General features: G+C 50.9%; 1 protein-coding gene across 6 annotated transcripts in view; it reads right to left on the bottom strand.

Moving 5' to 3' along the window:
- Positions 1-27,323, bottom strand: part of LOC146207441 (cyclin-dependent kinase 16-like) — a 150,889-nt gene that overhangs the window by 111,084 nt on the left and 12,482 nt on the right. For 4 of the 6 annotated variants that reach the window (XM_084587416.1, XM_084587419.1, XM_084587428.1 and 1 more), the window contains one exon: positions 24,320-24,406. The exons of 1 other annotated variant lie outside the window; for it this stretch is intronic. In XM_084587416.1, coding sequence (XP_084443542.1) covers positions 24,320-24,406 — 87 coding nt within the window. Of the gene's footprint in view, positions 1-21,742; positions 22,874-24,319; positions 24,407-27,323 lie in introns of those variants that run through there. One more of the 6 variants, XM_084587431.1, reaches the window with a different exon arrangement.

Below are 27,323 nucleotides of genomic sequence, written 5' to 3'. Positions count from 1 at the left end.
CCCAAGCTGCTTCCCTGGTCTTGCATCAGTGGCCCGGCAGAAGGCGGTCACGAAACAGTCACCAAGTAAAAGAATAAACGGGAAAAACACTTCACACTCCCCAAGGGCATCTTCTCAGAGCCTACGGCAGTATATAGGCCACTCCAAAGCTAGAGAGCAGTCCCAATTTCGCCTTAACAAGGCCGTGATAACGCAAACAGGGCTCCTCGCCTCCGACCAGCTGAAAAGACAGCGGCGAGATACCGAGACAGGTACCGGATTCGATAGGCAACACACAATAGAGAGGCGGATGATAAATGCAGCGGCCGATCGATCGACTCCGAGGCTTTACAGGGACGAGCACCGGCCGCGAGTCCCACGCACAGACGCAGTGGACTTATCAGTACGCCCACCTGGCGACAACAGGACCTGGCGCTGCTTCTTCAGGGCGAGATTTATGCACGCAACCCACGACCGCTGCCAGTGCACGGCGACGGTACACGCGGTAACGAGAAGTCTCGGTCGATCCCCCTCTCCCCCCGCAACTAGCAAAGGGCTGCACGCCACGGATCCGCGTCTCAAGCGCGAGGCAGCGCGCGCGCAGAACGACCACGAAAGCCCTGCGCGTATACAACGCTCGTCAATGCCTATATGGGAAGACAGGGAAATAGGAAAACGACTACTATATGGGTACACGTCGTATACGCCTCGTCGATACTGACACTGGCGCACCTATAGGCCCCTGCCTGTACCATTAGAGTGGCGAGATGCCTCGAAATAGCCCCCGCTCCCTTTCCCTCTCCTATGAGCGCATAACAAGGACGCGCTATGCCAGTTTGGCCACAGGAGACCTCCCCGACTTTTTCTTACATGTTTTGTCTTTACTCTTGTCATTTCTTCTTTTTTTTTTTTTTTCATGCGCGGTATTCCAAGCCCCGACAGTGGCGAATGGAAAGCTCAATTTTTCTCGGCGCATACACACGACGGAACAGGAGCAAGAGGGGGAAAAAAAAAAGAAAAAAAAAAGGCAAACTAAAGAGTCGTCGTACGAGGTCAACGAGGACGTCCGCGAACGGCGTCGGATCTCGCGAAGCTCTGACCTCCTGGCGACGTTTCAAAGGACGGCGAACGCTTTCAAGCAATGGACGCAGCAATCATGCACGCATAAAAAGAACGAACGAAGAGGGAAGACGTGACCGACTTTGTTTGGCTACGCGCAGCACAAATGGGCCCAGCGATGGATCCGCCAAAAGCGGCGCCCCAGCGGCTGATGAGCGTGGCTCCGAGAATCATCCTTCCCCTACCGGGAGAGGTGCTCGCGAATCCGCTAGTCTCGTTTTGAACGCCACATAGCGAACACCGCGGAAGAAGGAAAATCGAAGGAGGACTGACAACTCACTGCGTTGTGCAAGCTGTGCACACAGATGTCACCCCCCTTTTCTCCTCCTCCCGACGGATATAGCAAAAAATTCTGCGAGCGTAAAATTTTTATGCTTGCAAACTTCACATCTTAATACAGTCGCGGGAGGTGAGGCCTGCAGCGTTCAGTAGGCGACCACGAGGTAGCGAGTACGATACCCAGCATTGGTAACTGGCCTTCGCAAGGTGCATGTGAATCGTGCCACAAAAGCCTTCCCGTGCTGAGGTTTCGATTATCGCGGCAAATGTCCGCTCTTTCGACCGTTTTCATTTTTTCATCACAATATCCCCCCTACTCAAGAGGGCCGATAGCAAACCTCGCATACTCGAATCATACGTCCAAAAGGAAACTGCGGAAGTGAAAAACTAATTCTGAAAAAAAAAAAAAATATAATCAAAGTTTTGCTGTGGACCGCCCGCGGAATAGTGGAAAAGAAAGTCTCCCCGTTTATCGCCGCCACTGCTCGAGAGCCGTCGATAAGACCGGCGGTAACGGTGCCCGTTCCGAAACCCCAGTGCAGCCATCGCTATCAGCTTTATCTAGAAGCACTCCACGCGCAGAGCACTCGATGAGACGCACAGGGCGAGTAGAATGCATATGCAACCCACCTGATGTCCATGGTACAAACCGAGACGAAAAGAGGCGGCGCGACGACCGTAAAGTGTAGTAATGGTACTAACCATTGGCGGAACCGAAAATGAAGCCACAGTGTGCCAAACACAAGGTGATATAGGGTAACGACAAACAAACAGTGAGGTCTAAACCACGAAAAGAAAAGAAAAACGAATTATGCGCACATTCGAACTATGCAATAGGTACCGCCTTCGACCACTACCGTGTAGGGTGTGACATCGTGGCACATTAACTACGTGGGCGTCGCAGAGCAACCAGACAGAGAGCGGCGGGATAAGGAAAGAACTTTCGCAGGAAACCACTAGACCGAGGATAAATAGAATCCGGAGAGAGTCAAGTTTCCGTTCCCGCCGTCTCTCGAGTAACGTACGCCCGGGGACGTAAAAAGGCCGAATAACCGTAACAGAGAGCGAGACAAACGGAGCAGCTTAACGTACGGGGGTGTAACGCCTTCCTCCAGGCCGTGCTGCCTCGCGTGACTCAACAGAAGCCGGCCAACGGGAAACGCGCAATGCCTCCTCCCAAGATAGCAGGCCGTTGCTGGGCCCGCCGCAAGGCCGCTCCCTATTCCGGACCCGCTAGGTCACTAACTATACACGCACACACACTCATTTCCTCATTGGCGATATCGCGTGCGAAGCACACCCACCCAAACGGCAGTCTTTATGTCGGCATGCGCCGGGTCTAGAACACCCCCCTCCCCCTCTCTCTCTTACTATACATCAATTACTGTGCCCACAGAGCATCCAGTATGGTCCAACGGTCCAGACCGGGGTGGCGACATGGGAACTGGACGACTACCGCAGCATCCGCGGCTAGTAGCTTCCACAGCACGACACACAATGACAATGAAATTCTCTTCTTCCCCAGGGCAGCTAAGACGACCGGACGTTGCAATAAACGGGAACGGGAAGGGCGGAAAAAAGTGAGTCACACGCGCCATCGATGTTACAGGGAGGAGGGGGGGGGGGGGGGGAGGGTACAAAAGTAGAGCACGAAGCCTGCTGTATGCATGGCGCAAAGAAGGAAGACAGATAAAACAGTGAGAGCTCGCGAGCACACATACGCGTACGATGCCGGAAGAAAACGAGAGGCAGAGTGTAGTACAGTGGGACAATGCCAGACTGCAAACCGACAACACGGCGTATGCACATGCAGAGATAGCCGAAAGGAAACAGCACGTGTTAGAAGGGTCAGGGCTGTATACGACGAAGCGATAGGGTCACCCACTACCCACGTTTTCCTTCATCTTCTTTTCTTCTTGCCGCCTTAATAAACGTTGGTTTGATGCTAAGCGTTCAGGTAAATCCAAGGCCACGTAAAGAGTAGTCTACCACCACGAGCGAGTACTGGCGCATTCGAACACTCAATCGAATAGATAAGTTAACCAACGAGCCGCGCTAAAAGTAAAAATAATTTTTCGCGCAGCTACACGTCACTTGCCTGGTCAGAGAACAGGCAACATCTGCCATCAGCATTTCCCAAGAACCGTCGTAAGTACGTACCCGCTCAACGATCTTGCTCGCCCACACGCCCAAGTCGAGACAAACGACTGGTCTCTTATAGCTTCGCAATGCGCGTCACACGCACAAGAGATACCTTAATTGGCACGCGAGCGCTAATTACGGCTCGAGTTAGACGTCTAGGCCGCGGACTAGCCACGATTTAATAATTAACGGGCGCGCCTAACGAGTCATTAGCACCCTTACATAAAAGCGAGAATGTGAAAGATACTCGAACACACACGCAGACCCAAAATTGAGGCGCTCTCCTCCACCCCGACCGACACACCCAGTCCATTCACGCCCAGTTCACTGCCCCGGGAATTCGAGCACGACCGGGGCGTCGACGTTTGCGCGCCACTCAACCTAGACAACTACTGGGTTATTAAAAGCCCAACATCAGTCTCGTGTCGACGTGTGTTGTTTGCTCATCTCCACGTAAACATATGTCTTAAAATGAAGTAACATAACACGCACAAAAACGATACATTCTAGGTAAAAAAAAAAAGAAAAAAAAAAAAAAAAAAACAAAGTGGACAAAGCCAAACAACGTAACCATCGTACTACCACATTCCGGACACAGCTGGCCGGTGCGTTTCCTTTCTCGTGACAGGGCGGAAATAAAGGGTCATCAACTTGTCCACTTGTCGGAGCGGTAAACCTCGACAGCCCCCGACGTAAACAATGTCGGGGACAAAAACGGAGAAAGGCCAGAACCGAAGGGCGTGTCAGGAGACGGCGGTTTCGTCCCCCTGATCGCCGGCCGAGCGGCCACTCGCGGGTGTGTGTGCTTGTGCGCGCGCGTGTGCGTGTGTGTATGTGTGTACGCGCCGCAGTGCTTTTTTCGGAAATGGCACGGCTGCTCCTTGCCGCTGCCGGCCAGTCGACCAACGGCTCGTCGCCCCTCAAAGCGCCCCGATCCACTGGCGCCGTCGAGGACACAGCCGGGGCCATAATTCACGAAACTCGGCGGGCCTGCACCACATGTCGGCAGAAGAGGTTCTTGGAAACCTAGCGGGCACAGCGATGGGCCTAACAAGACGCGGACGCCCGCCTGCCCTGAAATTCGAGCTTACGAGGGGGCTGCGGGCCAGCACCGGGGATGCGAGGAGGATTCCTCTATTATCGACACCGCCGAACGAGCGCCGCGACTGCCAGGCTCCAAGGGCCCACGCAAGCGGGGGGCCCCTCTAAAGAAAAAGAGGAACAAGTGAATGCCTGGAGAGGGAAACACGGCCAACCGTGCTCGGACAGTAGCTTGTAAGACGCCGAAGGAAACGGTAGTCAGTCTGAATTCCTGTACAGTTTCTTCCATGTAGCCATTAAATCAGTTTGTTAAGTTTCACCGGAGTTTTATTCTGTGACCAAATTATCTCAACGCAGACACGACGACCACAACGATTAATAAGACAGACAAACAATCTTCGCGTCCACGATACTCAATACTTGCTTCAAGATATCTGTTCATGGCCCCAGCCTATTGGTCACAGCATCAGTACCCTATTAATAACCGAGCTCAAATACAAACCGCTACACGCATCACGCTCCTGTAGGCAATACGCATAGCCGGTGCTCACCACCGGCTCTGGCCGAGGCATCGCCAACTGCAGCCTGATGACGTCGGCGCTCTTCCCCAACAACGTCCCAGAACAACGGGCCGAACAGCGACACGGTGACAGGGTCTATCATCGCCACTTGGTAATGTACCACCCAGTCGTACAACACATACACGCACTTAGGCACAGACTACACGCAAGCCACGGGCGCAGCAAGCCAGCTGCTCGGCGCCAAAGAGTACGAAGAAGCGACTGCCGCCGTCGGCACTTAATTGAAACGTCGAAGGTGGTTAGCGCGCTGCACGGCACGGCAGCCCGGGCTGTCGACGGCGAAAAACTCCCCAGCGCCCCCAGGATCGGAGAGCGCAATTAAAGCCTCGTTAGAGGGACGGCCTGCGCACCAAACCCGGTCAATAAAAACTGCTATAAGCTATAACATACACTCACGCTCGCTGAAGACACGGGGAGGTCGGGGGAGGGGGAGGCTGGTTAAATTAAGCAGGTAATCATCGATTCGCACAAACCGCGACGTACTCATGGGCGCAGCCGCGAGGGCAACCTGGGGGAAACGAGCCCGCCCACCTTTATTTTTTACTGCTCTCAATTTTATTTCGATCGCCGCTCCTCGTGAATTAGGGAACGACCCGAGCAGGCAATTAAACTTCTCATCAGCAACAAAACCAGACAGGTGCTGCACGGGAATGAGTATAACCGCCCGCGTTCACGCGGCCGCGCATAACACAGACCTCGAGCGGGCCGGGGTGCGCCAGACAGCGTGCCCTAAATAAACAACAAGCACGTCTTCCTGTACAGCTATGGTCTGCGCCAGCGATTCTGCTTCCTGTGCCATACCTTCATGTTCCTAAAAATTGTACTTTTTATATTATTGTTTCTAATAATGCACTGTACAATAACCCTCCCCCCCCCCATCAATGTTGTACCCTCAGATTTGTATCATAACCACAATCTTAAATAACTATATTCGCATCATATAACTCCGTTAGGTAGGAAACCCGGCACCTGTTCTGCTTTTTTTAAACCTTGTTACAGCAGTATTTCGCCCGGTTCGCACTCTGGCGAACGTACACGCAATTAACGCTGTCACAAGAAGAAACTTCAATTTTTTTTTTCAGTTACTCAGGCAACACGCTTGTTTAAGTCCGCAACGCATTTATCTGTAAACTCAACCACGCGCGCCTGTGCGTTTTCAATCTCGTTTGGCGCAGCCAAGCCTGCGGCCGTGTTGCCAGCCTGCCGCTACGCTCTTTCAAATATGCGTAAGCCCAACGCTGATGGTTATGAAAGACTTTCAAGCGTAACTTCAGTTAATTTCAAAATGTCCCCCTTAATTCGAACTGCAGGCTCCTAATGTGAACAAACTTTCAGCTCTCCACTCACTAATAATGTACAGCTTTTGTCAGAAGTTCGCAGACCAAGCGGCTTGCTCCCGAGTCTGCTGAGAGCGTTCCAAATCTCATCAAAGCGAGGGAAACTCCCTCCGAAGGCGAACTTTCAAGGATTCTGTTCTTCATATCCGTATCCACTGCTTGATTTAACCCTGCCGTGTCATGCACTTTCTTCAGCTCCGTTGGGCTCAAAAACAGCAACCACGAAGTTGGTAATAGAGAGATTTAGCATACCGTGATCCGCGATCCGCCACCGTGGCCCTCTACCGCTCATGGGCGAATGGGGTGTGTGTGTGTGTGTGTGTGGGGGGGGGGGGGGCAACATCCAGTATGTGGCGCCATCTATCGGCATCAAAATGATCTGGGCATGCGCAGTGGAGCGCGCGGTGGCGGATCACGGTGTGCTAAATCTCTCTAATGACTGTCCCTTTCCTTGCACCGAATGACGAAGCGAAGCAGTGTTCTCGACGTGGCACAGCGGAGAGTGCAGTTCGAATTTGGCGTCGTAGCCTCTGCTATCATCATCAGCGTATGTCGTTTACACTATTCTTCTAGCGCATCTAATGAGCTCAACAACGGTATTCGGCGCAAAAAGCGCCGGATTTAGTTGTGCTGCGGGGCTTTAGGAGTTTTCTTCGCCACAAAGCTACTACAGCGTAGCCTACACTATGAATTCGGACTACGCATTAGCACTAACCACCCAAACTTAATTTCTGAATTGGTTCATTAGCTATGTGACTGAATATATATATATATATATATATATATATATATATATATATATATATATATATTTTTACAGCATATTACCTCCACGTCGGCTCAAAGACATTATGAAAGCGTTCGATCGCCAAAACACCCGGCTTACAGAAGAAGCACATCTCGCTACACACACACGGTGCCAGTGAGAGATAGCGTGCGCTGGGAAGTACAGCGCAAACTACATTCCGTGCGCTCCTCATCGATCCCCTCAAAACGAGTCATTCATCTTTCTATTTCATCTGGGAAAGGCAACAAAGTATCCGGGCCTCAAGACTCATTAGTAGAGCTGCTCAATCAATACGAATCAGTACGGCAGTCACGCCGGAGCGATTAAGACCCCGACCACGATACGCGTTCCCTGCATGAACTCTAGAACGCTAAGCGCCCGAGTAAAACATTTCCTTCCTGAACTGCCGCTAAACGCCTAACTATTACTCAACCAGGAGCAGTGAGAGTGGGGGGGGGGGGGGGGGAGGGAGAGAGAGGTGGTAGCGGAGGGATTAGTTCACAAACGTAGCGCCCCCTTTCCCAGGCCATATACCTTGCGGAGCATTCCCAGGATCCACGACCGTCGACTGGTGTTATCTCTCGCTCAGTGGCCAGCATTACGCTCGCCTTATACGTAGCCCAATCTCTGGGCACACATCTCTCCGGTCGCTCTACCCAGCCGCACGGCAGCATCTAGTCTACGCTTGTATGCAGCCACAATTTTCCCAGCGCATTTTGCGCGATCCGGAATGGGTCCCTCCTTGTGCAGCTTCTCCCTCCCCACATTTTGCGTACATAGCACGTGATAGCGAGAGAGAGAGAGAGAGAGAGAGAGAGAGGTGGTGAAAGCGCTGCCGCCGCCACTACAGCCGAATGGGCGCTGGCGATATCAGAACGGGCAATCGAGAAGAACAGCTATAGAGAAAAAACGAAACCATGAGCGCATACACTCGCTAATGGCTACCGCCGCTGCGAAAGGAGACGGAGCTTGTACACAAAGAGGAAAAGGATAAAAAAAAGGGAATGTATATGCGAGACCGGAGAAAGTGATTCGATAACAGCGTGGGCGAAGGAGCAGGAGGAGGTGCCCGCGTTTCTGGTTCTTTGTTTTGCTTCATGGGCGCCCACCAGTTAATTCTGATTTTACGTGGTTTTCTTCCTCGGACAGCCGAAGACACCGCCTCAAGACAGACCACGGAGGAATTTTTCTTTCCCAAGAGCCGTCGAGGGGCGCGATCGAAAGCGAGTCTTGCCGCCCCTCCATAATGAGGGGAAAACACCGAACGGGAAATACAAAAGCAAAGAAAAACGCGGAAAAAACAGCCCATGCTTGGCAGCCGTTGTGCGCGCCTTGGAAAGGAGAGGGTGACATGCGCGGACACACTACGCATGCACACACAGCGCAGAAAACCTGCGTAAGAAGGGTATGGTGCGACGCTCGTATTTGACGTCAACTGCGCTGGCAGAAAGAAATGAAATAAACTTGGGCGTGGGACAAATGGCCGGACCGAAAAAGATTACGAACCCTTCGTTTAAGTTTTCTTTATCGCGCTTTTTTTATGCGGAAAGAGGGGGGCGGGAATGGATTTACAAGTTTGCGCGCCCGGAATGGTGGTCTCTCCCCTCTCGCAATCTTGTTTGAGTAACGTAAAGAAAAATCTCTGCGCTGCGCTGTGGTCGCACCGCAAACACAATGGACACAATGCTTGTGCGAAATGCAACAGCTTGTGGTACCTAGGAAAGCGGCGAATTCTTTCCCGGTGTTTAGGAGAAAGGAGCTAGCGCTAGAGGGAGTTTTAAACGGCCGACTATGCATAGGGATGAAACCTGAGCCAGAAGAAAAATTCTGTCAAGGGTTCTCTGGATAGACGGCGGAAGACCAAGAGCACATTACAATCGCTTGGCCCCGGAAATAACAGAAATAAGGCCGAGCTTCAGGAGGCGGCCGCTGGACACTCGCCGTCTGGGGACACCCTGTATCTGCTTAAAAACACTACCCTCCAACTCTAAGCACGCCGCCTATACCACGGAGAGAGGTACTGAAATTAGTTCTTGCATCAAACGCTGGAATGAAGGCAATACGCAAGGTTTCGAGGTCCTTGACATACCTTGGCCTGTCTGTCTGTCTCGTTTCTATACGCTGTTTTGAACCACATACATTCACCAAGTAGCCCAACTTTCTGACCATTTTGGGGCGGCGCTCTAAGCAAGGTAGTTTGAAAAAAAGGAGGCAGCAAGAAAGGCAGACTACGTCGCAACCTTCCCAGCGTAAAGGGAATCCGGGACGATACCTATTTCAAGCCCCTCTAACAAAGACTGGCTCTTTCAACCCAGCCATCGGACTCGTCTTCGTGAACAGCGCACCACTGCCGAGTCTTTCGCGCGTTGCTCCGGTTTCGAGGCATGGTCCGCTAACCGCTGGTCAGCCTCGCTCTCGATTCGCTGAAGAGAACGGCTGCAACGGCATTTTTTTTTTTTTTGGTTCGAAAATAAACAAAGCACAAAATGCGGGATGCGAGAGACAAGGCCAGATTAGTGACCGGTTCAGGATCTGTTTAATTAGAAAAGTCTCAGCCCACGGAACCCGCCCAAATGTGCTCAGTTATGGCACCTGACGCCACTTCTGCCAGCAGCCAAGTATTAATGGGGAACAGGAAGCGGGCTAAAGGGGAGGGGAGGGGGGGCGTGGTGGTAGCGTTTTCCCCGTTAAACCCACAACCATCAGTATTGAAAACTGCATGGCATTCGAGGAAGCAATTCCAGACTGGCATTTGTAGCAGCGCCTGACAACGCATTAGCGCAATTGCAAGGAACGTCGCAATAATGCAATTCACGTTTAAAATGCGCAAAAGGTAGAGAACCGCGCGCGCCTATGCTTGCCAAGAAGCACAATCTGTCGTCCTTACTCGCAATGCGCTATACGCGTTCGGGTTTCCCGCTAGAGCGATCAAGGAAGCAAGCGACAAACCATCGCTCGCAAGGACGCGGCGCAGACGCACTGCGGTGAGTTACGGGCGCTTTGCGTCGCCTGCTCCATTCCTAACTTCGGCGTATTGCAAAATAAAGCAATGAAAATACCGAAGTCGTCGGCGCGCAGCTGCCTCTCCGCACCTGAAGTCACTTTATCCGCGCACCAATGACACGTGGCCGCCCCCGTGGGAGCCCTTATGAAACACTCAGTAACCAAGCCGCCGCCGATCCCACAGACAGAATCGGCCGTGGAAAAGGGGACCGTATATTGTTCGTGCATAGTTTTCGTTTTTAGTCCGGTTTTACACCGACTGACAATAGTGAGCCTCTGATAAAGTGAGCCTTGTACACCACCGCGCACACGGTGTTTTAAAGTGCATCACCTTCGTCGGTTTGCAGAAGCACGAAGAAATATATCCCTGCCTCTCGCGGTGGGAGGTATAACGAAATGGCGCCCTACGCTAACAGATAACAAGGAGTACACCACAGCGTATACACTTCAGTGACCCCATTTTTTTGTTTTAAAACGAGTATAAAGACCTGCGACCATTTTTATCTGTGCGCTCATTTAGTGACAGAAAAAAGACACGCTGCATTGAGCACGCACTCTTCATTCTCAACTCCAAGCCAGGTGTTGGGCTCTAGCCCTTTAACAATCCAATGCCATTCAACCATTTTGTTTCCTTTTACCTCTAAATACAAGGGCATCGGTGCGGCGACATAGGAAAACAAAATTGTGCACAGTGGCTACTCGGACCAGCTAGTTTGTCAGTAATGGGCCGCAAGCCAGCGCGCGTGTTGTCCTTTCTGCCCGCGTTGTTTTGCACCGCTTTCGTCCTATTGGTTATTACTGTGAAACATGCCTCAATCACCATACATTCTGTCTATGCAACGCAGTACTAAATATGATTAGCATATCCAAACCGCATCCAGGCGACTGTAGCGCCCGCTACAAGCTGCGGCCAGTTGCCGCAGCTCTGTCATGCAGGTAAAGTTTATGCCTCAGATCTGACGGCGCGCGAAAACGAGACTTGAAAGCACCCCCCCCCCCCCCTCCCCCCGCACGACACCGGGGTCCCTCTTTTGAAGGAAGGCTGACAACTGAAAAACGCGATGCTCAATGGTGGCAAGAGAGATGGTATGCCAAAGGGTATGTTAAAAAAAATAAATAAAAGATACCGCACCCATCGGCGTGTAGCGTTTAGCGCCGAGTTCCTTTTGAATACCTGGGCGTCCTAATACCACCCTTCCTCAACGGATCGAAGAGGGTGGAACACAACCCACATAGAAGCCCCGTACGTGCAAGAGGCCTCACTGCGTCCTCACGCAGCGCTTCCACAGCCATATCCCCCGCTCCACGATAATCTTCTTGCGCCATTATTACGGCATCGAGTATAGTTTCAGCGACAGTACACTGTATGCGACCGGGAAAGAAAGACGAAGACAATGACTGCTGGCCAACGCTCGGATAACGCACACGAGAGCGCGCAGCGGGAAAAAGGAAACCACCGAGCCGGCCGCGCACGATGCGGCCTGGAACGTTCCCATTCACGTTGCGCCGTTCGTACATACCCGAGTAAGCGTGGTGGAGCCGCACTAGGAGAGCAAGACTGTTGCAGGGGCTCTCTGTCTGCGTGTACGCGGAGAATGGCCGTGACGCATTCCGTGCCGCGCGGTTTCATTCTAGCCCGTTTGTTTTATTGCTTTTCACATTTCAATTCTTTCCCGGCGGACGACGAAGAGATATGAGGAGTGGTTTCGGCGGTGCGACCAAATCGAGAAACTGCGCGCACCACACACTGTGTGCACGTAATGTCGGAAGAGGAGGTGCTGGCCGTAGCTGGCCGCGTTTCGACCCCCTCGCCCTTTTCTCTGAGAGTGCGACTTGTCAGTTTTGCACAGACCATCAGAGTAGGCGGCAATGACGTAATCCGTGACTCGCGCTGAATTCGGCTCGAGGTCAGAAAGCGCATCTCCTTCTGGATGCCGGTCGTTTTACTGGGGTTATGTGAGACCTTGAGGTGCGGCGCCTTCTGGTGCCAAACCTCCTCCCATCTGACAACGGCACCTTTAGAATTTTCCTACGAGTCCGATGTGGCCTCGACGCAGCACAATGTTATCGATGCGGCCCGAAAGACGAAGAAAACGGCAGACTGCAATTTTATCTAGGTGAGAATGGAAGACGACGAGATCGGGGTGGTCGATGGTGCGGGGTAACGTTACGAGCGAGAAGGCGATTACGCTGGCAGAGCAGGCTGAAAGCAGCACTGAAAAAGTGTGCAGATAGATACGGCCAAAATATTACGACGCACGCTTCTGGTGTTCGATATTTTCTCAAGCGTTCCGTGGAGAAAATGTGATGATTACTTTGGTTAATACGCCAAATTCCTCCAAGGTACAGCCTTTCTGCGTCTGAGCCGCATAGTGGCGCTGGTTTAACATTAGTGCAGGTCCTTTCCATTGCAGAGCGTATAACAAAAAGAAAAAAAATCTAATCATTACGAAATTCAATTCAGAAAACTGGAAATGCATTACAAGCCGCACGAAGTGGCTTAGAAGCAGACCCCCTGGACTCTACAGTTCTGACAAAGACTGTACTTTCTAATATCCGCAAAGTTACGCGTGACGAATGATTTTATCGCCCAAGTGTGCTCCGTGTCGTTATGGCCGGTACTGTATCCTTGTGTAGACTCAGGATACTTCTGGTGCAGAATGTCCGTTCTGAGACCCTCTCTCGTATGTGCAGGTTCCGAAGGCAGAGGGCTTATAGACATGCATGATTCATGTCTAATATGCCATTTCCCATTTATGTTGTTAATACTGGGCAATCGATGTCAAAATTTCCTGACTGAAACCTTTTAGACTCATTTAACGAACGCAACTTGTGTGAAAATTCCCCAGGAAGGCTTCCGCGCAGAGAAGCGGATTTCTAAAAAAAAACCCAATTAGCGTACTGCGTCAAAGTTTTTGCTCTGCCAACTAGCGCCGTGTCGGCAGTTTAGAACATGCGCCAGCGAGCAGTGACTAAACGAAAGAAACGCTGGAACTTAAGATACCGGCGCCTGTCAGCCTGATGAGTCGGTGGAAGGGAAATGGAGAGAGAGAAATGAGCTCACCTGTGCATCCTTCAAAGAAATCTAAAACGAAAAAAGCGCCTCCAATCTGCAGTTTGATTCACCGCGCGCCCATACAGCGGACAAAATCGGAAGTCACCGTGCTGCGCTCGTTCAAATACCACGCACAAGGAATTCAACCCACGTTCGTGATAACTGCATTGTAAGCCACATTTCGCCCCTCAGCACTGAATCACAACAACATCAGCTTCTAACCAGTAGCGGGCAGCACAATCAACTTATATGATCCCAGCAAGAAAACTAAACAAGAAGACTTCAAACAATCAAATTTTTTATTTACAGTACCTTGAAAGAACGTCTTAGCGGGTTACACGCTAAAGGAATGCGAAGAGGCGCCCGAAAAGAGGCGATTCCGTGCTCCGGTCCGTGCGCTTCCCGCTGCTTCGAAGAAATTCCCCCACAGCGTAAGAGGGGTGTTCCGAAGAAGCTCAATTCAAGGGCGAAGGACACAAGCACACACGTAAGCGATAATATCTTCCGCCGCGATGGACCTGCCACTTGATGTAAGAGCGCAAGAAGAATGAGCCCATAATCACAACACTGACGCGCCGCTGCCGGGCCTTTTATCACAGTCAGGACACAAAGCTGAACAGGGGTGGGATGATGAGAAAGGGGACGTAATCTCTCAAAGGATTGGTAAGCGAGCGTGCTAACCAAACGAGTGCCACAATAAACCCGGCGTACTTTGCGACATCTCCGTCCAATGTACTCTCCAGTGTGAACACAGCCTTGCCACGCGCCAGCACAAGTCTGGTGGAGAGGGGTCCACTCCACAGACTCCTAGTGAGAGAGACGAGCGAACACGTCAGCTCCGCGCACGGAGTCTGTCTGGCGCGATAGCGGCGGCACAGCAGACGTACCATACACGTGTAATCGCACTCCTTATCTGTGACCTCCTCCAGTATAGATCGCCGAGGCGGCGAGCCAACAGCCGCACCGCCGCTACTACGAGTGCGCGCTCACACACAAACAAAACGGGCGTGCCCCTAGTCATCCTAACGGTGCCTCTCATCGTCTCCCATCTCGCGTCACGGCCCAGCACCTCGCTTCTGCCCGGTATAGTCGCCTCCAAAAGCGAACCTGGACGAAGTATACTTTCCCGCCGAAACGATCCGCCGAACCTCCCCATGGAAGAAGGAATGCTCGGCACTGACTCAGCGCGCCATCGGAGACTTGGCGCGTCAGCTGCGCGCGTCCCTTCCCGAACAGTCTTCTCCCCTCCGCGTGCCACACCTTGCCAGCAGCGGCACCCTCGATCGTTACCGTTGCCGCAAGGCTACGCTCAGGTCAACGCTGAGCGCACAAGCCCATTGATCGTCTGACAAATGTCTTTTTTTTTCTCTCTCTCTCTTTACGGAAATAGTTTTCACCACCAACCACGCCCCTACGGCGGTGAGGCAGGCAACAAACAGGGGCGACGGAGACGCGACTAGGGAGCATCGAGGCTCCCTCGACGCGACCAAGCACGAGCGCCACCCGCTGCTCTCGCCTCCGATCCCAGACCGTGTCCTTCTGCATCCGCCGCATGATAGTTTTCTGTCCCCCGTTGCATTCACAACGTGCGGCGGGTCCTTTCGTCCAGTCATGGAGAACGAATGCTAAAGCTTCCTCTGGGACCAGAGAGGCAGCCGCAAAGGCGTCTCTCGCCCGTTTCCCCCCGTTTATGCTTTCGTCAAGCACAACGGAAGCTAGGCACCCGTCCAACAGCGCCTCGTGCAACGGCGTCTCGTCTCTCTCGTTCTCGTTCCTTGCGCTGCGTTGTGACGGGGCCGCAAAAACTGGGCGCATAACCTGGCTCTTGGGAAAACATGAGAAGGGATCTGGGATCGACCTAGGAGCAGGAAGCGCGCTTTTACACGGCGCCTGTGAAAGCGATAAGGGGGTCACTGACGAGGTCGCGGGGAGTGTGTCGCGGACGCCCTGATGAACTTTCCTCTGCAGCCATCCGGCTCGTACGAAATATCTGAAGACCCGCTCTTTACAAATGGGCATGAGGGACGATCCGAAACGTCCGTAGGCAGGCAGGAACAGACACGGGCCATCAGTGACGACCGCCGGTTACGTTGGCATAACATCCGGAACTCATTCCAGTCCGCCGCTTCCGGTGGATTCTGACGGCCTTAATAGTTCCCGGTCACATAACGACAGCTCCAAACTGCTGTAGGGATGAATGCTTCGTCAAGAAAAGCTGCACCGAGTCATTGCTGGAGAAAAAAAAAAAAAAACCTGCGGAAATATCATATACATTCAGAAATATTGTGTGCAACTGCCACTGAAATGCATTCCAACCGGTTGCACTGGTGCGTGGTGAATAACAGCGCCTTTGTTCTGCTCTTATTAGCCAGATCTCCCTCCCGGAGAAGACCACGGCGAATTCTGTATACCTCCCTTTGTCCTCTCTCTCCATCTCCCATGCATTATTTTAAGCTAATCCGGATAACCGCACACAGCTCGCCTATCAGACTATTTGCACGAGCAGATGCTGAACAGTACGAGTCCTCGTAGGCTTATGACGACAGCGATAAAAATAAGCGGCATCGCCATCAGCGCAGTCCACATCTCGATACTTCGGATCGTGCCCACAGGTTACGATGAAGTGCGAGCGCCCCACTTGGGCAAGCAACTGTGTCCTCGGCTACCCATTACAAAAGCTTCTTCAGACAAATACGTAGAAAGTCTCTAATAGAGTGCCGAGTGAAAAGTTTTGTAAGAGGCGGCAGGTGAGGCTTGTTAGTACATCTACACCTGCGAAATTCCTTTCACAGAAACAAAAACCTCGACTGCCAACGTCGTTTGCGTTCCCACCGCAGTCCGCGACCACTAAACACAAAGACGTTCGTGCCGGAGGCGGTGCTGCGTGCACCGCGGTGGAGACACCCCTCCGTGCTCGAGCAAAGGGCGCCCAGTTTTCGTCGCAAACGACAGTGACGTCTAAATGACATCTACCGGGTTGGACGAGGCATGAAACAGCACACAAAATGACTTAAGAGCCCGCATGCGCAGGCAAAGAAAGTGAGAAGCAACCACGCTAAATGAGACTATCGAAAAAAAAATTGTAATTAAAGAAATTTGCACATTGGGGAAACCCGAAGAAGGATCATTGGTATACTGAAGGCCGAGCCACCAGGTATATCACGGCTGGCTAGTGGGTCTGTTCCTACAAGCTCAGAATGAACGCCGAGGGTGGAGAGGAGAAGCACCGCATGTCTGAAAGCAGCGCGGTGACCAAAAAGGGGGAAAGTGAAGTAGCAAGCTCGTTTTTCCATCACGACTCGATTCCACTGCAGTGTTTTAACGGGCTACGAAATGGAAGAGAACGTACACAATAAACTGCCCCCGAGAGAGAGAGAGAGAGAGAGAGAGAGAGAGAGAGAGAGAGAGAGAGAGAGAGAGAGAGAGAGAGAGAGAGAGAGAGAAGCAGACCGACACGTCGGGCAGAAGTTCCCAGTGGGACAATTCTACCAACATTGAATTCCACTGCGGAAAAAAAAGAAAGAAAAAGAAATGCCGAGAACGAATAAAGGCACCACCCGGTTGCGAGGCAGCGCTTCTTTTTTTTCTCTCTCTCTCTGTTTGTACTCTTGTTACTTCAAGGCTGTCCGCTTGAGGAGAAAGAGGCAAGGAACGCGGCGCGATTTGATGGCGCACGCCAGACTAAGTGAGGAGGATGAGGAGAAGGACGACGAGAAACGGCAGCAGCTGCCGCCGAGGGAGGGGAACGGAGGGACAGATCGCACCGCTTCCACATTCCAGCGCAGGAGCGGCATAGAGCAAGCAAGACCGGCAAGACTGCGTCGTCCAAGAGATGCTCGCCCGCAGAGAAGCCAACGACAGCCGGAGAGCGAGGCTAGGCACCAACGCCGTCCAAAAAGGAGAGCTTCTCTCGGTGCGAACAGCCACTCACTCGCCGTGCCATCTTCTTTTTCAAACTCCTTTCCTCGAGTCTGCTCACGTCTGGACGGCGCCCCCACAGTCGCTGCTGTCTCTCTGCCAAAGCGCTGTCGCGATGCAACGCAACGCCGCCGCAGAGTCTTTTTAAAAGGAGTCGCTTCCGTCCTCGCGGGCGGAGTTGGATGGCACACAAACCACTCGCTTGGTCGCTACCGGCTTGCCGGGTACTTGAATACTGAGCGTACGCATCGGTGCTCGAATGTCGGAGGATGCGGACTTTCGATGACAGCTATAACAAACCATGCGAGGGTAAAAATACGTCAGTTCGAATATTTTCGAGAAGACTGAACTATTCGTACGAATCATGCGGGGCAGGGTGCGTCAGTTCGAATGAACCGGAAATGCAAATGAAGCGAATTCAAACAGTTATTGAACCGTAGCAGCTTTCTGTATCGAATATCGGCAGATATGGCAGCCAGTAACAACAACGCGTTATGAATGGGATTAAGGCGGTACACACTGCACACGTACCAGACGCAAGAGGAGAAGGATACTTTCCTTTATATCTTTTCGCGAAGTCATAATTGTCGGATATGAACGTCAGAATGAACTCCCTCGGTATTCAGGTATTCCCGTTACTCACACGCATGCAGTCAAGAGTTGAAGGTGCACGAAAAAGTGCTGTCAATAACTTCATTCTCGTTTCTTTTTTCTTTATAGGTAGGGGAGAGTCCGCAAGTAACTTTATTCGTAGAAAACACAGCCTAAAAAGCCCCAGGAAATAAAAATATACGTGCACTATTTGCTTTCGCAACACTTAACCTCATCACTCTGCGGTGGCCTATGAAAAGAAGACCATAATCCGCGATGACGTCTCAAGTAATCTTATGTTTTTAAACAAGACGTAAATGGCATTTTGATAAAACCGCCGCATATGTGTGGCTCGGAGAACACACCGTACCCGAAATAAAATTACCAATTCAAGCAAACTATGTTCGCAGAATAACGCTGCGTATTACTCCGCGAACGGCAGCGCGGCAACCCTCCACACGATTGCCTGAAAGGCACTGCACTCTGTACATTGGTATATGCTACTGTCTGTGTTGATAAGGGAGGACTGTGGTGAGTGTTTTTATCTCTCTCTCTCTTCTGTACATTGGTTGACTCCTCCTAATCCCACGGTTAGTTTAAAGAACAAAAATAAGGCACCAGAACGTTTAACCAATTTTAATAAAAGAAATCGGCAACAGGCCAATAATTCGAAGTTTATTAAAATGCTCGGAGCGTGCAGATCGCCCTTCCTCGATTAAAAGTCAATCTCAAAATTCTCTTTAAACTGTGCGAGCGTTGTAAAAAAAACCAAAGCCTGGTCCGGGGCAAATGAGTCAAAAGGACGTCCCCACATATTTCGCACCGTATCGGCCATGCGGACAAGTTAGCTGCGACAGATGACGTTTAACCGCGCGATGAGCAAAATGGCGCGCCGAGGAATCTCGCCCGTGCGTGTCACAGCTGTTGCTGGCAGTGGTAGAGAGAGAAACGAGAGGGAGGAGAGGCAGACGCAACGATGTGCAAACTGTGTCGTGCGAACGTCGTCTGCTCTTTTCGAACAGACGAAACGGCGACGACATTTCGAAGCGCGCAGCCGCCGCTGGGGCAACGAACGAACGACTTACGCCAGTGTTATTACGCGATGCCTACACGCCATGTTCAAAATAACGACCGAAGCGCGATGTTAATCTGATAGTGATGCTACGCAAATGCATCGGGCACGTATGACACCGCAAGGACGAAGTACTCTACCTGCAACCGCCCTATTCCCCAGCCAAACAAACCTCTTAATCCACCCCCGGTATACGTCTGAATTTTTTGGAATACGGGAGGTCATTAGGCTAAATTAGGCTAAGCTTTTGGGTGCAAAGAATATCACGAGCCGAGTCCCTCGCTTGTATCGTTCTGTACTGTCTACCGTTCCTGTTACAAGCCACGATGCGGCTCCAGTACGCAAGCAAAGCAGCGTGGCGCGAAGCGGCGTGCACGTGCCTAACGACGCGAGTACAGAAAAACAAACAGCAGATAAAATCGACACATAAAGCGCGAACAGAGGAAAGTCATCATCGCCCCGTCTTCAATTGCCTCCAGAACGGAAACCGCGGTCCCGGGTAAATCTAGCGAAAAGGTCGTGCCGCAAGGCGCGTAAAAATGCAACGCCTTACGACACACCGCCCTCTCTCATAGATTTCCGTCCGACAAGTCCCGGGCTATGCGCCAGGAGGGCGGCAAGGTTTTGGGGTGCAAGTCCGTCACCGGCATCATCAGCAGCGCACAGAATGAGCTGGCGTTCCTGCTGTTGGTGGCCGGTTTCGTCTCTATGACGTACTCTCTTTTTCTTCGTACCTATCGCCGAGCAGATAACTACAAGCATAAAATGGTGAAGAAAACTGAGAGGACAAGACCTCAGTTTAAGGCCGAATGTGAAGCAGAGAAAGTCATGAAGCTGCGTCACTAGTCCAAGTGCGCGTGCACGCCTGAATTTCACGGGTGAAAATGTAAGAAAAAAAGAAAAAGAAAAAGTGAAAGAAAAAAGCAACAGCGAGCAAGCACGACAGTGCACAACGCCAGCAATTACAACCCCCGCATTGAAAAATGCAAGAACGATTAAAGGGCGACAAATAAAATGTCGGTGACATGAAAATAACCGCGCGCGAAATAATGCTTGAACATAGAGCGGCTTGACACTCTCCACGGAGGATGACAGGAGAGCTCGCTCGCTCAAGGGGCTATTCGCAACTGAGCCGATGTAACTGGTTTCCGAGGAAAACGGTGGCGTAGTAACCGTCTTACTTCTCAATGGTCACAGAGCAGTGCCGAGGGGAAATAAATGAAACAAAGTGAAAAGAGAGAGTCGCTGGAGAACGAGTAATATTGATGGCCACTTGGGTTCTAGTGCCGATACGGAGCGGCCCACTGACCCCTTCCGCAATTCGCCACATCAAAATGCGGCCGTCCTGCGGCCAACATCCGGGGGCGGCCGCAGCCGCCGAAAGCTAGCACGGGCGCAGAACGACGGCCTCCCGCCATCATCATCGGCGCCGGATCAGCGAGAGGGCTGCCGCTGCTCCCGGGCTTCTTTTCTTTCAGGGCGAGGCGCGAGCGGCGTCGGGTTGCCATCGATCGGCTTGCTCGCCTGCCTCGCCAGCGACTCCCGCCAGGCACAGCAGTGAGCCTCCTCCGGTGGGTGGGGGTAAAGAGACGAAGGCACAGGAGCCGGCTCGCGACGCCACGAGCAGCCGCACGCACTCCGCGAAAGATATCCTCTCTAGCGTAAACAAACACGGGCACCCGGCAAAACACCTCGCACCGCGCTCCCCTGCTCCGACCGGCTGACAACCCTTCACGCGACGCAATGCCGGGAAGGCAACGGACAGGGAAAGAAGAGTCGAAATTTTCAGAGACCTAAAAGCACTGGCATCATTCGCGAGAACCCCTTTTAAAGAGAAATCTAGAAAGTTCTCCGCCCGTGAAGCCCGAGTATCTGCAAAAAGCCAACGGGAGCATTGATTATATGTTCCTACCCCACACATGACAATCTTGAAAATACGCAAAGCAGGTTTATCAACAAAACAGTAGAGGCCAGCAGGTAGGCCGGTGTTCGGTCCACGTCAGTGTCGCGATTCCGCATTCAGCTGCTTCATGAATATCCTTCGCTTAACTTGATGTCCTCGTTTCTGTGGAATACCGGACAGCAACCTTTCTCGAGTGCTAGTAATGTTGTATTACGACTGCCCAGTTGTTTAGAGAACATATAAATACACGAGAGCAGACTGTCCTAGCAGCTTCAATAACGTCTGGGCAAGACCGCAAGGATGCAGACTGCCGCTCATATTAGCCCGCTTATCTTACGCAGCCACCTTCTTGGATTTTAAATAAACGCAAGGTCTGTGTGAATGCGATGAGGTAAGTAGCACGTCAAGAGAGAAGAGAACTGATAAGAGCAGCGCAATCGGAGGCCTGATCACCGGACCCTAGGGCGCAGATGATATCCACAAAAATGCTGACAGTCGGGAGCCGCCTGGCTGGGAACGAAAAAAAGATCAGGAGAGGATGAGAGAGTCAGCCGAGCGGAAAATTGATACGGAGGAGAACGCTGCACGTGGATCGGTGAAGAAAAAACACAGAAAAGAAGAGGAAGAGAGAGAGAGAGAAAAAAATCAGCATTACAGCGAATGAGACGGGTCGACGCGGGATGATCCCCGAGAAACACGCCGCGATGCAGTCAGTGCTCGCGCTTCTTTCTCTTTTTTTTTTTTTTTTTTTTGCTGGTTTTTCATTTTATGAAATCAACTGGGGAAAGAGAGGAAATGCAAAAAATAAAATAAAAAATGACACGAAAACGAGCGCGCGTAGTAAGCTTGCGTCGGTTTCTCCCAGAGAAGGCGAAAAACGTGAAGAACGGGGGAGAGCGAACCGTACAACGAAACATAAAAACGGCAAGACTCACTCAGGCTCTTGGAATTCTTGAGCGTGGAGCTGTTTTTCCGCCTCGCGATGCTGAAGGTCGAGAACCAGCTGCCAAGCTTGTGGCTGCCGAAGTTGCTGAAGGTGTTGCTTTTATGCAGAAGCTTGATATCCATGGCCGATCACAGAATTGCAGAAAAAGAAAAGAAACCGCGGGAACAGCAAGGAGTTTGACTAGTCGACGGACCAGCAGCCGATGGAAACTGCCGGTGCTTTCCACTTCCAGGAGCAGCAGCAGTCGAGACGACACACGGTGCTCAAGAAAAATGAAAACGAAGTGAATGTAATGGCGTGTGTTCACTGCTGAAAGTCTCGTCGAGACCGAAGAGGCGCGAGGCTACTTTTGAGAAATATGGGGCGCACTTCAGAAAGGAGTAGCACACGCAGCGGCTGTCTTCCTGCGGTGCGAATTATCGCCGAGATGAGGTCAGAGCTTCCACTGTCGTCGGCCCGTGAAGCAACAGCGGAACAGCGCAGGCGTAAGCGGCATCCATACTCCGAGGATCACAAAAAGCAGAAAGGTGAGCCAGGTGTCCGCTGTATCGGGCAGAAGCCGCCGCGCGATCACTGGCGAGCAGACGTCCCGCCGAACCGGCGCTCTTCAGGTATACCACGAACGGCTGCACTCACTCCCGGGAGTACCGCAGTTCACGAACCACACGCCAAAGGTGATTCGATCGAAAGCAGTTGTGCACGATCCAGCGAACGGCCGACAACAGCGCGTGCTTTGCTCGCTCAATCGTCCAGCCGGCGAGACTTGGCTGACTGCATAGCTCGGCGGCGTCCCACTGATCTCGTGTCCGAGCCGAGCGGCACAAGACCGCGGCGGCGGCTGTTCTTCGGCTCAGGTCAGTAAGCACGCCGCCGGTCGCTTCCCACCTCCGGGGCCGAGTGAGACAGGCGTCGTCGTGGTCACAACCTCGCAGATGACGCGGCGACGAACGGCACAGGCACGCGCGCACACACACAGAGGGACACGCCGCGTTCGCGTTACCGTTGTCAGACCTCTCCTCGACGGGTACAGCAGATCGACCAGCGCGGCTAACGAACGTCGCCGAGCGGCCGCGGCAGCAGCACCAGCCGGGTCGCCGGAGGAGACGTTGGCGGCGCTGGTGCGCTCAGAAGCGGAGAGAGATGGATGCCGCCTCGAGACCGGCTTTGCTCGCGAGAGGCTGGCCGGCTCTCTCTCTTTCTCTCGCGACGAGCGCGCTTTCTCTTTCTACAGCGCGCTTCTTCCTTTTCTCTCAATTTCTCGCGAGGGATCACGGGAAACGTGATCGCAGACGTCACCAACCCCATAAGCGCAGCGCCAATTTCAAATTGGCGTATCGCCTTACGCTTTTCAATGCAGCCGGCACTCAACGTGACATGCTTAAACATCCCAAGGCGTTCAAGGCTCGTTAGCTTAGCATTCGCCTCAAGGCCTGCATGTCACCTGTGAAACTGCTCCACTAGTAAGGGCTCAGTTCTCCCGGCACGAGCATCCAGGAGCTTCATATTGGCTGTCGGAATTTATTGAAGGACCTATTCCCCCAGCAGAAGAGTACCATCCCCACCACACAAAAGGTTGGTTGGTTGGTTTGTGGGATTTAACGCCCCAAAGCGACTAAGGCTATGAGAGACGCCGTAGTGGAGGACTCCGGAAATTTCGACCACCCGGGGTTCTTTAACGTGCACTGACATCGCACAGCACACGGACGCCACTCCGTTTCGCCTCCATCAAAACGCAGCCACCGAGGTCGGGTTCGAACCCGGGTGCACCATCTAGAATGAGACTGCCTGTTTTCTTTACTCAATAAGCTCAAGGCAATGTGAAATGCTTCACAGCAGACACCACAGCTAGCTATACTCCACTGGGAGGTAAACGGTGAAAAAGCTTGTTTTTAGGTCTTATAACGCTTAGTAAGTGTGCTCAAAGCTCGAAAAACATCTGAGCTCATCAATGCCTGCTGCTCCAAACAACTACTCTGTGCTTTAATAAAACTGCCAAAGAGATTGCAGAAGATTACTGTGAAGGTTGTTGCCAAGTGCTTAACCTTAACTGTGATATCGATGACCACCCTGCATGGCTTAATCGAAATTTGTTAACTTCGCTGATTCCCCCGACTAGTGCCCACAGTGTGCAATTGTAATGACAAAGGCAGCTTCTTAAAATCACAACCATGTTTAAAGCATGAGTCAAGTGCCACACCTTCCATTCAATTATGCTCACACTGTAGCCCTGCAGACCAAACTGAACAAAAAGAAACCAATGAGCAATCACAGAGATCAGAATAGTTTACTTTGTGGATGACATTTAAGGGCTCCACTGATGACTTGGAGGCTCTCAGACAGTAAGAGCCAGACACAAACCAAAGCATAGGCAAATAGAACAAATTATTGTTCACAAAAGCACGACCATCAGACATAATAAAGCCATGCGATATGCGATAAGCAGAGGAAACATTCACCACAAGTCTCAGAAGTCAAGAGGCAAAGGGAGAGCTTTTGCAGTGCAGAAAAAACACAGAGCGATGGGACAGTTTTGAAAGCGAACGTTTAAAGCTAGAAGGTCACTTGCCTGTGAGTGGAGAACGGAGGTCGGGAATCCGCGATGAGGAAATGGAGAAGCGCTGTGTTGCACGAGATAACAGGCTCAGTCTTGAGCCTGGAACGACATCATTAAAGACATCATATATGCAGAGAGGGGAACAACTTAAAGACCAGCTTGTAACCAGAAGCCCTTCTCCATTCCTCATGCTTTGGGTACCTTAGCTGAACACAGAGGCATGTTTCTGTAACCAACCCCTCCATTCTTCCTCACACATGTGAAGCTGTAACGTAATCTCATAAAAGCAATATACAGCGAGTGGAGGCCTCTTTTTAATTTTTGAAATAATGTGCCTCACGTAAATTTCGCATCTAGAAGACCACTACAGTTGGTCCCCCAGGTTTAGCCACAGCCTAACTATTGCCTTTCAATTTAAAAGGAGAGCGAGAATGTGACTAAGGGGGGAGCGTGTTGCAATCACAATTATCCATTTGAAAACAAACTGTATCTCAACTTCAAAAGCACAGAAGCCATTGCTGCAGTGGATAAGCCGATAAAAGCTGGCTCAGCCACTACAGCAATGGGTACATTCTGGGCTGAATTTTGATGTGTGCCAACTATATGGCACTTTCAAATAGGGCAATTTTTTTCCATGACACGCACGCAAGGCAGAGACAGTGAAAATAAACTGAGGCCCAGGGCCAATAACTCTGTCCATAAATTAGGACTGCTGCGGAGTGCTAACTGTTTATCTATTTTTATCCAGTGGGGACATCCACAGAAACAAAATGATTAACTCAATCAAAGTCAATCAGTCCAGGGGACAAAGCGTGAATAGGAGCCCTATAAGTGACCAATTCATCTCACTTCTAGCCTGTCACCCTTCAAGGCCGACTGATTTTGAAGATGGAGGGCACCCCCGGACCAATAAAAATAAAAAAAAAATAAATAGTTGTGCTCACAAACAGTGCAAAAATACCACACAATAAAAATTGCAAGGCAAATGGCTAGTGGCAAAAAGCAAAACTAAGCAAGGAAACAGCAAAACAAGGCAGTCCAATCAAGAATACGACAGGTTCGGGAGTAACTTTAGCAACTTAGCAAAAAGAGTAAATGCATTGTTTCTCACTACTAGGGTGCCTCTTTCCAAGCTACATACATATACTCCTGCACAATTCTAAATTCACTCCTCAAAGTGTGTAAATCAAACATGCACACACTACAATACAAATGCATTACACATCAAAAGGTCAACATGGAACATGCAACAACTCAATAAGTGTGTGTGGTTTTTTTGGACATCACAACAGTGCACCAGTGCATGCCCAGAGCTGCATCCAATACGAACAGCACATACCTTTGTTACACCACCGTGTAGATACCAGTCAGGCAAAAACATGTTTGCGAGATAAGTGGTGGTCACAAAAGATAACTGTTTCCAACAAGAAGGCATGCTCTTCTCAGACTGGTCTGAGGATAAGCACTGAAAACTAATTCCCTTAGCGTACGGAATAGAACAGTTAATTACACTGCACAAAAAAAAGTACAAGCCCATGTTAATTAAAGACAACATATAAGTAGTCACTTAGTGCTTCTTTATTTAAGATTTGTAAACTTAAAATCTCTCATCAGTAAAGACGAAAGGGCTTTTATTTGCCGAAGAGATCTCCTCCCCTCCCAGAAGAGCAAGAAATTTGCTGCACATCAATGAAGAGAATATGTATACAAACATTTCGCTATATCACAGCCCAGCCGTTCACTTAAACTTTCATATAGTATAAGCCAAGTTCTGAAGCATTTCCTTTTACCCATTTGGAATTAATAACGGTCATAGCCATGGGTAAGCACCCACTCCTGATACAATATCTCAATCTAGTTTTTTTTGTTGATACCAGCCTCTTCAGATAAACCTGGAGAGTCGAGGAAGTGTACACTCACGATAATATCACTTCGGTCCTCACACAGAACCAATAACACCTGAAAAACTGCACAGCTATCTCAACTAGTATCAGCTGGTACATTTCCTAATGTGGGCAACAGGCAGCAGGTAAACTACGGCTTCTGTAGACAAGTTAACATGAAGAAGAGGTTAGATACTACAGTAGCTCTTTACTGGATGAATTTACACAGTCAATTTGCAATAACTTGAACTCATGGGGAACCGAAAAGATTTTTCAGATAAGAGGAATTTAGAACTGATGGAAGCCTTTTAAGTACACTTAACGCTTACACTATCAAAGCATCAGTTCAAGCAAACCAGTTAGTAAACTAACAAGAGCTTACCAAATCTTCCTTATTTGATAGCATCTCAAGGTCCCTTGCCCAACAGTATATTATATACGCTATGGTTACCCCGTATATTCTATTGCGCTCATAGCAATGCTCTGTTGACACTTTTGCCAAACAGCCTTTTAGTCGTGCAAACAGCACCACAAAAAACAACACAAATTAATGATGCCGCAGCACAAAAAGTCAGGTGTGCTTTATAACAAGTCCTCCACATCAGCGAATCCAACAAGGAAGACTGCTGATTGGGTTTGGGTTGTGGGGTTTAACGTCCCAAAGTGACTCAGGCTATGAATGATGCCATAGTGGAGGGCTGCGGAAATTTCGACCCCCTGGGGTTCTTTAATATGCACTGACATCGCACAGCACACGGGCACCTTGCTTTTCGCCTCCATCGACAAGTGACCGCGGTGACTGGGATTCGATCCTGCATTCTTGGGCACAGTAGTCGAGCACCCTAACCACTGTACCACCACAGTGGGGCGCACGCTGTTGATTATATTGGATCTTAATTCAAATAAAACCATGATAACAAACTGCTTCCTCTGTTATCGAGTGTGTTCAGTCTTTCATTCAGAGCACACTGTGAACATTATCGAATGCTGACCTCAGAGAAAACCACAGTAATGTACCTCCTCTGTGATCCAGTGTGTTCAATGTCTGATTCAAGGCAAACTGTCAAATCTATCTAATGCCAAGTTCAAAGAAAACCATGACAAAGTACTTCCTTTGTGGTCCAGTGCATCAA

This window comes from Amblyomma maculatum, chromosome 1 (genome assembly GCF_055883805.1).
Source record: "Amblyomma maculatum isolate TAMU_Amacu chromosome 1, ASM5588380v1, whole genome shotgun sequence".
NCBI lineage: Eukaryota > Metazoa > Arthropoda > Arachnida > Ixodida > Ixodidae > Amblyomma > Amblyomma maculatum.
This window is presented reverse-complemented; position numbering and strand designations above follow the sequence as displayed.